The 14,576-nt window shown below is 34.0% G+C and overlaps 1 protein-coding gene across 1 annotated transcript; it reads left to right on the top strand.

The window, feature by feature from the left end:
* Window positions 1-4,870: 4,870 nt before the first annotated feature.
* Window positions 4,871-12,928, top strand: LOC113064443 (dolichyldiphosphatase 1-like). Its single transcript, XM_026235295.1, has 8 exons — window positions 4,871-4,997; window positions 6,141-6,241; window positions 6,358-6,442; window positions 7,596-7,695; window positions 8,222-8,320; window positions 8,404-8,532; window positions 8,618-8,707; window positions 11,064-12,928. The coding sequence occupies exons 1-8, from the start codon at window positions 4,922-4,924 to the stop codon at window positions 11,098-11,100; spliced, it is 717 nt and encodes a 238-aa protein (XP_026091080.1). The 5' UTR covers window positions 4,871-4,921; the 3' UTR covers window positions 11,101-12,928.
* The last annotated feature ends 1,648 nt before the right edge of the window (window positions 12,929-14,576 follow it).

Genomic DNA, 14,576 nt, shown 5'->3' with positions numbered 1-14,576 from the left:
AGTTGTAAACTAGCTTAAATGTAGTGCATTTGTAAAAAAAAAAAAAAGAATAATAATTGTTGAATTTTTTTTTTCCTTTTTTTTCGTAATTTATATGAAATCTGAAATGTAGAGGTATTTAAAATATCAACATTGAACATTTGCCTGATTATTACTGTTAATTGAATAACCAAGATTGTGCTCATTAAATATAAAAATAAAAGGGTTTGTTCTTTGTTCCTATTTCGTTTTATTGTCAAATATGTGTCCCGTATTTGAATCGCGTTGGTCCAAGATTATTGATATTTGATGTGATTATTAAAGATTCACTGAAAGAGTTACTGACTGAGAGTAACAGATGCTCTGATTTTTATATTAATTTATGGTACAATTCCTGATAGATGATTAATTTCTCCTGTAACGACTGATTCAAAACAAAGCAAATTGAAGACAAAAGAAGGTGAAGGGGAGGGGGGGGGGGGTATTTTAAACAACAGCTGCTGTATTTTACACCCAGATAATTTAATGAACAATAAAGGTTTATGTCTAAAATGTTTACGCTGAATTGGGTGCCTAACGATGGCCAAAGAAGATGAACCGAGGTGCTGGAAAGCAACTCAAGTCTTTATTTCCTTGAAATATTTACTTGGTGTGTGTGTGTTTGTGTTCTTCACTTGGCTTTGTGTTTTTTTCCTTGATGTACTTACAAATGAATGTTGTTTTAATCATTGTATTTGTTGAAAATTGTTGACATCTTGCCTTCCCTAGCCAACATAAAGTCTTTTTTTTCCCTTTTCTATTTGTCTTTGAAATGTGTTATTCTTATCATTTATGTCTCTAACTATTCAGGGACAATCACATTTTAGTACTTTTAATTTGGTTTCTGTGACTGAGAGGGTTAAAGGACCTTAAAACTTCAGCAGTTTTATTAAAACTCATTCGATTTTAAAGGCAATTTTTACATTTTACAATGTTAACATTTTAATTAACCATAATTGATTGCTATTTGCAAAACATGGACAACAACATTTGTCCCATCAATGATGAAAATTCAGCTTTATGTCACAAGAATAAATTCTATTTTACAGTATATTCAAATAGAAAGCAATTATTTTAAATAGTAATAATATTTCACAATATGACCGTTTTTTTTCTGTATTTTGGTCAAATAAATGCAGCCTCCATGAGCAAAAGAGACGTCTCCAAAACTATTAAAAATATTACTGATCTCAAACATTTGAACAGCAGTGTACTTTCGAATTGGACAAATGTTGTAGTATATGTATGTGTATATATATATATATATATATATATATGTATTAGGGATGCACGATATTGGATTTTGGCCGATATTCGATATGCCGATATTTTCTAAATAATTTTGGCCGATGCCGATACCGATATCGATATATATACAAATATATACTGATATATTTAAACTTTAATTTTACTGAAGAGAAATCCATGTATCTCTTCTGTACTGATTCTACCATCAATTTATTATTTTACAAATGTAGACAGACATTCACATCTGAAAAACAGGTCAATTATTTCACTTGGAGAATATCGGTTTGGCTCATCGGCAGAAATATTCATATCGGCCGATACCGATAATTGTCATTTTAAGCTTTTATCGGCCGATACCGATGTTGTGCCGATATTATCGTGCATCCCTAATATGTATGTGTGTGTATATGTATGTGTGTGTATATGTATATGTATGTGTGTGTATATATATGTATGTATGTATATATATATATATATATATATATATATATATATATATATATATATATATATATATATATATATATATATATATATATATATATATATATTTACATTTACATTTACATTACATTTATTTATTTAGCAGACGCTTTTATCCAAAGCGACTTACAGATGAAGACAGTGGAAGCAATCCAAAAACAACAAAAAGAGCAATGATATATAAGTGCTATAACAAGTCTCAGTTAGGTTTACACAGTACACGTAGCATGGGATTTTAAATAATATAATAAATAAAAAGAAAACGGATAGAATAAAAAAAAAGAATAGAGCAAGCTAGTTAGAGGTCTTTAGACATACCCACATATATATAATTGCATAATAAATGAAAAGAAAAATAGAATACAAAAAGATTAGAAAGGTAGTTAGATTTTTTAAGAATAGAATTAGAATATTGAGTGATAAAGTTAGAGGGTCAAATAAATGTATACATGTACCGGCACCTCTTTTGGGCCACTTAAAGCACTGTATACATACATATATATATATGTGTGCCGGTACTCTATTATAGCTAAATATATATATATATATATATATATATATATATATATATATATATATATATATATATATATATATATATATATTTTGTGTTTTTTTTTTTTTTTTGATGACTCCTCTCATCCCCTGAGGTAACAACAACTATATTGAAGGGCTTTTATATACAGCAGTCAACAGGCGACCTTAATAATAAATCCTTTTATTAGTTCGTGGATTTGCTTGAGCTAGAAAGAACCACTGAACATAAATAAAATGTGCAAAAGGATTTTGAAAAAATACCCTTAGAAAGAGCTACTGCATTACTGCATTCAAACATCCAAACTGACTCAAATGATTCGCGAACCCGCTGAACTCCCGAACTGATTCAAATGATTCGCGAACCCGCTTTGAACTCCCGAACTGACTCAAATGATTCGCGAACCCGTTACGAACTCCCGAACTGATTCAAATGATTCGTGATCACCAAACTGACTCAAATGATTCGCGAGTCCGCTTTGAACTCCCGAACTGACTCAAATGATTCGCAAACCCGCTACGAAATCCCGAACTGATTGAAATGATTCGCGATCCCGCTCCGAACTCCCGAACTAACTCAAATGATTCGCGAACCCGCTACGAACTCTCCAATTGATTCAAATGATTCGCGAACCGGCTTTGAACTCCCGAACTGACTCAAATAAATTCGCAAACCTGCGAACTCCCAAACTGATTCAAATGATCCGCGATACCGCTACCACCTCTCGAATTGATTCAAATGATCCGCGAAGCCGCTCCAAACTCCCGAACTGATTCAAATGATTCGTGATTTCGATTTCTCGAACCGATTCAAATGATCCGCGAAGCCGCTCCGAACTCCCACACTGGTTCAAATGATTCACGCTCCATACTCCGAACTAGGAAGAATTAGGAAGCGTTCATTGTGAAGCGTGCTCTGAAAAGTGGCAGCACAGGCAAAGGATTAAAACCTCTATTAAAACAGATGTCCAAATGAACGTACCGGTACGATAAAAGCACGTTCTGGGGCGCATGGTGAGGTGGCGGTACGCTCAAGAGCTATATTTGGAAGTGGTGGTACTGAGTACCAGTGCATACCGGCCCACTTAAAGCACTGTATGTATGTATATATATATATATATATATATACGTATATATGTATATATATATATATATATATATATATATATATATATATATATATATATATATATACATATATATATATATATATATACATATATACATATATATACATATATATGTATATATATATATATATATATACATATATACGTATATATATATATATATACATATATACGTATATATACGTATATATACGTATATATACGTATGTATATATCATACCTGTCAAGTTTTGAATTTGAAAATAAGGGAAATTTTCCGGCGCCCACCGCGAGCAGTCCCACCACCCCAACAAAGCTCCAGTATCCCTTACATTTTAAGACAGGTGTTATAGCCCAAATGAAAACACAAAACGGTATATATGAAGAGCATTTATTTAAAGGCTTATTTGCATATTTTCTGTTAATTTTACATTGCTTGTCTTTACATTTACATTTTATTTTCATTCCACACATTCTTTTAATTTCATATTGCTTTTTTTTTTTTTTTACAGTTTTTCTTTTCATTTCACATAACTTTTCTTTTACTCTTTTAGTGAGTTGTTGTACAAATTTGTTGCAGACTTTGCATTCTTTAAAAAAGTAAATTCGCTGTCGCATTTATCACGGTATTTACACATGGGTTTTGGTTTTTTGGAAGGTGTGCCTTCACTCTCTATCGTAGCATCCATCATCCGTCTCTGTTTTTTTCTTTTGTTGTTGTTTTTCCCGAGTTATAACTCATGTCATCTGACCTCACACACCCCTCGCGACAGGCTACTGCAGGTGGCAGTTATCGCGAGACTATAACAGAGCTCAGATTGGGAATGTTTTTTTTTATTATTATTTATTAATAACGCAGGTTAAAATTAAAGAATTAAAATACGGGAGATTTACGGGAAAATACTAATACGGGAGGACGGCGGGAAAGAAGGGTAACATACGTGACTTTCCCGGCCAAAACGGGATACTTGACAGGTATGGTATATATATATATATATATATATGTATATATATATATATATATATATATATGTATATGTGTGTGTGTGTGTATATATATATATATATATATATATATATGTATATGTAGTATATGTATATATATGTGTCTGTGTGTGTGTGTGTATATATGTATATATATGTATATGTAGTATATGTATATATATGTGTCTGTGTGTGTGTGTGTGTTTAACAAAAAGAATGTAATGGAATAGACTGTTTGTGTGGCTCTGTCTGCCTTCACGTATTTGATATCAATTGAAGAGGAATCTCCCCATTCACTTAATTTTTCTTCTTTCATTTGAATAAATAAAATTTTCATATGTCCAGCCAAACGCCCTCTGATTGGTCCATCCCTTTAAACACACTCCTCCGATTGGCCGGCTGTTCCCATGCAGATTTTTTTCCTTTGAGAATGCGCTTGGTGAATGGCCGCGCGTCGTAGCAGCGTCCGGTGAATCTGATTGGTCGAAATCGTCGGGGCGTTCCATTCTGATTGGTTGACGGCCGATGCCCGGTGTCCGGGTAAGATGGCGTCGGAAGAGCAGTGCTCGGCACCACCTCGATGGCGGTCGATATCCTTAACCCACGTAGAGTATCCTGCTGGTAAGAGCATTTTTAGATTGTTGTTTTCCCCGCAAAGCCGTGTCATCACACGACACTTAAATCGCGCCGCGGCGTCTGTGGAATATCGCGCAGTTGAATGGACGCGACCAGGGCTGGGTTGCCAAATAATGCGCTTCACTCTGCTGGGCACGGAACGCCTGCTGCCAAATAGTGCGCTGGTAATCCCGGACGCTCAGTTTCGTTCTTTATTATTTAAACGTTAAACTACTTCAAGCATGAATCAATAAACCTGATCAGGTGATCGCGTCTAATACAGCCACATGAGACCCTGTTAATGTTCCTGTAAGTTTCAGACAAGACTCGTGGCTCTGGTGGGTTAATTCAGTTAATTCCCGGTTGCATCACAACCTTCGTTCGTGAGGTTGTCCCTGGATTTTTGAAAGAATATAGACTGACCCCAAAACCCTGCAACATGTCAAAGCAAGTCTAAAATACACTGCGCTTATGCCTTAATACAGACAAACCGTGTTTAAACTACTGTCACGTGGATGTTTGCATGCATGAGGTGGTAAAACATGCCAGAATGAATAACATACACAAAATAAAGCAAGCCTGTATGTGCAGTTTGGCAAATGCAATGCTTGTTTGACATGCAATCAATATTTCTGATATGCATATGGAAGTTGTTTGTGAAGTGGCCAACTTTTAGTGCTTTGTGCTCAAGAGGAAGGTTTGTAATGCAATCAGAGAGTGTGCAAACCACAGAGATTAATAACTGTCTAATATCTTGCAAAGTAAACAACATGTTTATGAAGACATTCCCATAATGAGTGTTACTTTTTGTGTTGTGGTATTACACGAAAATAAAAAAAGATACATATGCACAGATGAATTATTCACAGCATGATCTGTCTATACCATACATTTAGAAAATAGTGTTTTAATGCATAATTAAGGATATAGGAAAGTCGAATGTCCCAGGTTGTAAGTAATTGTGACGTGGCATGAATGCAAAATTTAATTCTCTTATCAAACATTTTAATCCAAGGTTGACTAAATATGTCTGACTTTTGGCAATGTCAATTGCAATGTAGCCGTTCTGATTCTGATGATTGTTTTGACAGGCTCTGTGTGTGAAGAAGGACTCTAAATTGCTCAGTTTGACCCTGTTTGTTTGTCCAGGTGATCTGACGGGGCAGGTATTGGCCTTCATGAGCCTATTGCCCATCGCAATCCTCGTCGGATTCGTCACTCTGATCGTTTTCAAGCGAGAGCTACACACGGTGAGTCACATGACGTCATACACCAGCACGGTATAGGCTCAAATCCCAAACAGCATGCTACCTTGTGCTTATTGTGTTTTGTGCCATCCCTTTTGTGCATTCTTTCTTTCTCTCAGATCTCTTTTTTTGGAGGGTTGATCATGAACGAGGGGCTAAACTGGCTGCTCAAACACATTCTGCAGGAGCCTCGGCCGTGTGGAGGTAAGTATTGCATGGTCATAAAAAACTCTAACTATTAGTCTATTTGAAAGAGTATAGTTTGAGGCTGTGTTTCTGTATGTAGATCGCTATTGTGTGACTTTTTCCACCAAAAAACGCATGTAAAAACCAAACAAACTGTGCTTTATTGGTTTACATGTTGGTCAGACGGTCTGAGTAGGCGCTTCTTGGCCAGAATAGTCTAGAACAGATTTTATGCCAATAGACACAATACTGGCAATGTCAGACCGTGTGCAAAAAACACAATGAGTATTTCATGAACCAACCCTGGGGCTTGACCTGTGACCTGTCCGTTAGGTTTAGTGAGGTTTAGTCCGATCAGCTGCATGCAGAAGCCCAGTTCACATCTGGGGAGTCTCATAACCGAAATCACCAGCAATCTGTAAAAAACAACTTGTTCTTGCTAACAAACAGAGCATGCACAAAAATAACACTTAGGTACTTCATGCTTGGTTCTGTAGAAACATGTGGATTCTATATTGTTTAATTTAGCTCAGTGATATTAATACAATCTAGGTTACGGTTGAGACCGCAACAGTGCTATTTTAATCATTGATAGACTATTATATTTCTCAGTGATATTTTGAATTAAAAAAACATTTTTATATTTTCTTGAATTTTAGTTAAAGTTTTAGTAATTTTGTGTTTTTGTCATTTTTAGTCCTTTTTTTTTTTATGAGATTTTATTTGCTTTTTAATTAGTACATTAAAAATGCTGCTTTGGCAACTACACAAAAAATGGTCTGCAAGTAAATTACACATGCAACAAACAAGTAACACTGTTTTAAATGTGAATTTTTTTGTTGTTGTTGTTGTTGTAAAACTCAATAGTCTTTTCAACTTTGAAAAATATTTTTTTACTATTTTATTTCAGTTAACATAGTATTTATATGTAGCTAAATATTTTTTTAATGGTTTAATTTCCATTTTAGTTAATGCTAAAATCCCTGGACCTGGAGTTTCTTGCAGCCGTTCAAATTTTTTGTCTCACTAAAAAAGCAGATCTCAGTTTGGTTGACTCTAACTCTTCATTACTTCACAAGTTAATTTATAACTAGTCCCTGACTAGTCCATTGCTCGTGCACGTCTCTGATATTTTGTGAATTTACTGAACTGTGTGGTGTTTTGTTAACAGGAGGTCACGGCTCCGTCACGACAGAGTATGGGATGCCCTCCAGTCACTCGCAGTTCATCTGGTTTTTTGTTGTATACTTTTTTCTTTTTCTTTATTTAAGGTAAGACTTGCTCTTTTTTTATGACATCATACTTAAGTAAAAAAGAACATAATTAACTAGAAAAAGATACATTTTCACAGTTTGTAGTTGTGTTTTAATATCATTTACTTGAGAAAAAAAAAAAAACTTTATTTATATTAATATATGAATAAGTTTGGTATCAGCCGGAAAGAAGTCTCTTCTGCTCACCAAGGCTGCCTTTAATTGATGATTAAAAATACCATAAAAACAGCAAAATTGTGAAATATTATTGCAATTTAAAATAAGTTTTTTTATATGAATATATCTGTTAAACTGTAATTTATTTCTGTGATGCACTGCTGTATTTTCAGCATCACTCCTGCAGTCTTCATGATCTTCAGAAATCATTCTAATTTACTGATTTGCTGCTCAAGAAACATTTCTGATTATTATCGATGTTGAAAACAGTTCTTCATATTTTTTTGCAAACTGATTCAGGATTCTTTGATGAATAAATAGTTAAATAAACAGCATTTAATCATGCATTTTAATGAAATGATTCCAGAATGCATCAGACGAACAATGCCAGGTGTGTTGAATTGTTATGGCGGCATATACTGTCCATCGTTCTGCTGGCCGTGGCTCTGTCCGTTTCATACAGCAGGTAAAGTGGCTTTATTCTTTCAGCGAGTGCAGTAGTTCAATCTTACTGTATTTCTGATGCATTGCTCTTGTTTGTCCTCATAGGGTCTACCTCCTGTACCACACCTGGAGTCAGGTGATTTATGGAGGTGTGGCCGGGATGGTGATGGGAGTGGTTTGGTTTTTTATCACCCAAGAGGTGCTAACGCCACTCTTTCCCAAGATAGCAGCCTGGTAATGATGCTAGTTCTTCACAAGCCAAGTCGTTTATATACAGAGAGCTCTGTCTCATGGTCTTGGCTTCTCTTTCTCGTCTCAGGCCGATCTCAGAGTTTTTTCTGGTGAGAGATACGAGTCTCATTCCCAACATCCTGTGGTTTGAATACACCGTAACCAGATCAGAAGCCAGGTAAACTCACCCACACGTCTTCTGGAGTATTTTTATAGTCATTTTAAGTTACTTTTATGTCCTTTTTGTAATTGAGAAGCCCTAGTATAAATTAACTTTCACTGCATTTGCCAGACTCTTATCATTGCATTCATGGCACATAGTTTATCAGTATAGTTTATCATGGCAAGCAAAGTCAATGTTTGAGCCACAGGAAAGCAGGGATTTCTGGCTTTTATATTAAAAGGTACAAAATAAAATTGATAACTTTTAAAGTCTTTATAATAAAGCTGTTTACAGGAGGTGTGCATAACCTTTAAAACAAATAATTATTGAATTATTTAGCATGAGGTTTGCAATACTTGGGACTAACTTGGGCTGTGTCTAAAAAATATTATATATATATAATTTTTTTATTTTTTTTTTAAATGCAATAAATCCATTGAATCCATATGAAAGTTATTTTTCCTATTGAAACTGATACACAAAATAGTAATTTGATCCACACATGACTAATCTTATATACAGGCACTGGACTAAAAATACATCCATCAGCCATCGCTTCCGAAATGAATGCAATGGGTCATCTTGTTAATGCTATAAATTAATTACAGCAATAAAATAAAATTTCATCAAGAACATTCTAAAATTACATTTCCCTTACATTCAGCTTCCAAAAGTGCATTCATCTTTGACATGTGACAATCATTTTGTTGAGTAGTGCTTTGTTCTGTATTAACAAAAACATATATGGCATTAATAAAAACACTGACAAGCTACGCAATATTACATTCATAATCAAATGTGATTCATCTAATGAATGGGTTTTAGCGTAGCTTGTCAGTGATCTACGCCTCTGTGTATTTAATACATCTGAATAATTTCCATTTGAAAGCACATGATGGAGATTTACTGATACTATTAATCTCAGAACTGGTTTATCTGTCGAGATACGTGTGACAATCACATGTGATTTATCGTGCAGCATTTATTTGTTGATCACAGAGTACAAGTAGATGAGGAAAACTAGGATTCTGGGTGTATTCGGAGCGCCTCCATTACTATATAGAGTGCGTGGAATGGTGCGCTGTGATTGGTTGAGCGGATACATCGCATTCCGCAAAAAAGGGAGACTGGCATTTGTTGCGTTTTGGGCAAAAAGGGAGAAGCCCTGACCTAATAACTCTGCAAATATCGCATTTTACGTAAAAAATAAATAAATAAATAAATACTTTTAAGTATTTTTATGCCATTTATCACCAAACTCTTCAAAAACAAAACAAAAACAAACAAAAAAAAAATATATATATATATATACCCTTTTTTTTGGTATTCTTTGCTACATAATAATACTTAAGCCTTGTTTGTTAAATAAATTTAATAAAATCAAATATTTATAAAAAATATATATTTATTTTTAATGATTATTAATGCTATTATGTGTAGGGGCTAGCTAGTTTTGGGGTTTAGTTAACTGTTGTAGGGGAATGTACAGTTAAACCCAAGGACCAGATATGATGAATGAAGACCAGGAGTCAGAGATGCGTTCAATTAAAGAAAGATTTACTGAAGAACATGGTTTGCAGTTTCATCAGCAGAAGTCAGCTTCAGGACTCTCGATGGAGTTCGTAGGCCGCTCTGCGTACAATTCAAAATCAGCAACAATGATACCCTGACGGAGGATAGTTATTTCATCAATGCATAAGTCAACAAAATTCTGACTGGTTCCAAAACCTAGAATAACTTAGTTTCCACATATAGACGTAAACATATCTTCTAACAGCTATTTTGGTGACAAGTGTTTCGAGGTCAGATGCAATGCGTCTCTCCAAAGACGTATATTTGATACGCTGGATGTTTGTCCTGGGTCTGTCTGAGCTTCTCCCTGTATAGACGGACACTAACACACATACACAGAGAACTTATCAGAACGTCAAGGCCGCCGAGCAATAGCTAGAATTTTATCAGTATGCTTCATTACACACACACTATGAAATCATCCTCTTAGAGACTAGAAGAACAGCATAAAGCAGGATTCTGCTTATTAAAGAGACATTTTCACAAAATAACTTGATTGGCTGAGCTTGATGATTGCAGTTAACTTGACAATGTGTGTAAAATATTCTAAGTTTGACTGAGATCTTCCTGCCATACTGCTTTAGTGATGTCACTTCCTGTGTGGAATGATTTTAATGTAAAGTATCATGTTTTTATAAGCAGGAAAATTTTGAAAGTGACAGATTTGCATGAAACATTTACCGACATTTTGGGATTTAAAATAGTTGCTATTAGATTATAGTTGATCTAATAGTTCATCCTAGCTTAAAGTGTCTTGTAAACCTTTGACTTAGTTTTCTTTGGTTTTCTTTTCTTACAGAAACAGACAACGAAAGCTGGGAACGAAGCTTCAGTGATTTTCTACAAAACCCATTGATAACTGACAGAAAGGACCACACACACACACACACACACACACACAAACACACTGGAGTTTCATAGTCGGGACTGTTCTGGTTGATGTGAATGCGGAGAACAGTGTATTTCTGGACCAAAGGAGTGAGTTTGTAGCGCAGACGTGAGCGTTATCACATCTCCTCCCCTCGTCCCTATACTTCCCCTTTGCTCCTGATGCATGCAGACCGTGCAAGAGACAACAACTATTTAATGACAAATCTAATATATGTTTTATTCATTACCGCTCACAGGGAAGATCTTAACAGCGACGTTTTACGACATGACAAACCTATCAGCATGGCATTACTTTTATTTAAACGACGTGTTAAAGGACCAGGGACAGGAATGCTGGGTAATAAAACCAGTGCAGTAACAAATACAACCTGGATGAGGGTGTGGGGTTGCTCATTTGTATATCTTAAAAGACATAAATACTCATCAGAAAATATGTCCAGGTCACATTTCACCCAAAAATAATAAAATAGAAATTTAAGCCTGTTTTCGAGGCGATTTTGTTTGCATTTGACATTTTCACGAGGGCTAATAATATTTTCTTTTCAAATTCTTTTTAACATCATTTTGCATATTTTTTTTATTCTCAATAATGATTATCATTTGTCTTTTTTTTCTTCTGAAATTATTTTTTTTTTCCATGTAAAAAAAAATCTTAATGGTTTGATTAAGTCAAAAAAAAAATTTTTTTTTCAGAAATGAAATTTTTTTTTTTTCATGGAAAAAAAAAAACTTAATGGTTTAATTTTCTTTTGCCATAATATTCATTTCTTGTTCAATTTTGAAGTGAAACATGCTGAAGCTGATTCCACCATTAGAGTTTCTCACAATGTTTTCTAAGAATTTTAAATTTGTATCTCACAATTCCTCTTCTGCAATTCTGACATTTTTCTCACAAAAGTTCATATCTTGCATTTTTTTAAAATGAGAATTGTAAGTTATATTTCCGCCACAGCATAAAAAAAAATCTAAATAATGTAAACTTTTTATTCCACAAATCTGAGTTTATATCTTGCAATGCACATGTAGTCAAAATTGCAAGATATAAACTCAGAATTGTGAGGAAAAAAAAGTCTAAATTCTGAGACAAACTGCAAAATTAATTCTGTGGTGGAAACCGGCTTCCATAGGAACGAACATGTCCATGACATCATCTTGACGGGTTATTTATCTTGACTTCCTGTTAAAAAGTGTAACATAAACTTAAATAGGCTTTTAAACAGCTCATGTTTGCACTAATAGTTTTTGCTCAGCTGGCCCTTTCTGTTTTAAAGTTTGCCCCATGCAGACATTTTTTGCATTTGATTTTCCTCCAGATTTCCGGGAGCAGGATTTGGGAAATGTCTTGAGCATAAAGGCATTGCAGAGCATGGTGTTGTTACAACAAGTGGTGCTGGGAACAAAATTAGGTCATGGGAACAAATTTAGTGCCTGTTTTTAGTCAGAATGATGTAGTACTTTAGTTTCAGTTTTTTCTGTTTCTGACACGTTTGTCCCTGATGTGTTTTCACACACGACATCTCTGCTGCGATTTTCCCATAATACCACTTTTGAGTATTTAAGGACACCTTTCCAACCGCTACGACACGATTACTTGACAAATGGAAATATAAAAAGGACAAAACATAATCAGAACCCAAACCTCAGGTTTAGAAAGTGTCTGTGACGAGATGTTTATATAAAGGGAAGAGAGGTTATTGCATAATTTGAAGATGATCCTCTCTTATATCATGTGTAATTCATATCAGGCTGAATAAAAAAGTATGAACTGTCGCAGTTATTTGTGCTAGTCTGAGTAAATGTGGATGTTGGTTTGTGTTCTTGTTTAATTTGTATTGATTTAAGGTGCATTATCACTTCCGAAAGTACTCAAGCTAGTTAATATTGTCATTATTTAGTCTCCATATTCACAGTAATGTACTTATTACTACAACACTAGTACAAATATATGAATTTTAATAGTGCTTTTTGAAAAAAATATTAAATCAACTTCATATACACTGCTGTTTAAAAGGCTGGGATCAGCAAGATTTTAAAAGTGATGTACAGAAGTCTCTTCTGGTCATCATGAATGCATACATTTGAACAAAAATACAGAAAAAAAAAATAATATTGTAAAATATTATTACCATTTAAATAATAGTTTTCTATTTCAATATACTTTGAAATATAATTTATTTCTGTGATGCGAAGCTGAATTTTCATCAGCATCATTACTCCAGGCTTCAGTGTCACATGATCCTCCAGAAATAATTCGATTATGCAAATTTATTATCAATGTTGGAAACTTTTGCAGCTTAATATTTTATTATATTTTTGCATTTACAGTTAAAACCCGAGGACCGGGTGTTGAAATGAACAGAAGTCAGAGATGCAATTAATTGAAGAAAATAATTAGTAGTTTAATCAGCAGAAGTCAGCATCAACACTCAATTCAAAATCACCAGAAATTATAATAACAGAGGATACTAACTGCTTCATTGCATAAGTCAGCAAAATTCTGATTGGTTCCAAACCCTAGATACACTTAGTTTCTACATATGTGATGCAAAAATTAATATCGTTTTAAAAGCAATCCATATATGGTGGATTCTACTCATCTAAGGTCAATGCAATACCCTTGGTTAGAATATTCAAAAGCAATTCAAACTGTAAGTAAAATAATACAAAGTATATAACCAGTATATAAAATACCTGCATTTCAAGATAACAATAAAAGTCAATGTATCTGAGTTGAATAAAACCTGTAAGTAGATCAAAGAGTTCAAGTGAGCCTCCGGAATATGAGAAGAAAAAGGTGAGAAAAGACTAAGTCCAGCTAGAAGGGTCTAGTCTGAACTCAGTATTATATCTGTCTTACAGTCATTTATATTATCACAGAAATACTGGGATAAAGTTTATAGTTTAAATATAAACATTGATGTCTATATGGCAGCGATCAAAATATAACAAATCCCCTTTTGAAAGTACTGCGCTTTAAATAACGTTTGTGTCGATTGCATTGTTTCACCAATAGGTGGCGACAAGTGTCTTAATTTATTTGTCAATGAATTAATTTTTCATTCAAGAAAATCGTTCAAAAACGCTGATTCATCCAGAAATGAAACAAGTGTAGTAGGTTTATGAGTGAGTCGTTGAATCCGTGATCTAAACAACTTTTTCATCATTCTAATATTAAAAAAAACTGGGGTTTTAAATATATTATATATACACTACCAGTCAAAAGTTTTTGAACCATAAGATGTGTAATGTTTTTTTAAAGTCTCTTCTGCTCACCAAACTATATTTATCTGATCCAAAGTACAGCAAAAACAGTAAAGTCTTGAAATATTTACCATTTAAAATAACTGCTTTCACTTGAATGTATTTTAAAATGTAATTTATTTCTGTGGTGTGCAGCTGTATTTTCAGCATCATTACTCCA

This window comes from Carassius auratus, chromosome 46 (genome assembly GCF_003368295.1).
Source record: "Carassius auratus strain Wakin chromosome 46, ASM336829v1, whole genome shotgun sequence".
NCBI classification, from domain to species: Eukaryota; Metazoa; Chordata; class Actinopteri; order Cypriniformes; family Cyprinidae; genus Carassius; species Carassius auratus.
The sequence above is the reverse complement of the archived record's forward strand: the minus strand, read 5'-3'. Positions and strand labels throughout refer to the sequence as shown.

Coding starts and splice junctions, on each gene's coding strand:
- LOC113064443 (XM_026235295.1), top strand. CDS start 4,922: ATGGCGTCGGAAGAGCAGTGCTCGGCACCACCTCGATGGCGGTCGATA. Junction 4,998..6,140: donor CCACGTAGAGTATCCTGCTG/GTAAGAGCATTT, acceptor TTGTTTGTCCAG/GTGATCTGACGGGGCAGGTA. Junction 8,708..11,063: donor GTAACCAGATCAGAAGCCAG/GTAAACTCACCC, acceptor CTTTTCTTACAG/AAACAGACAACGAAAGCTGG.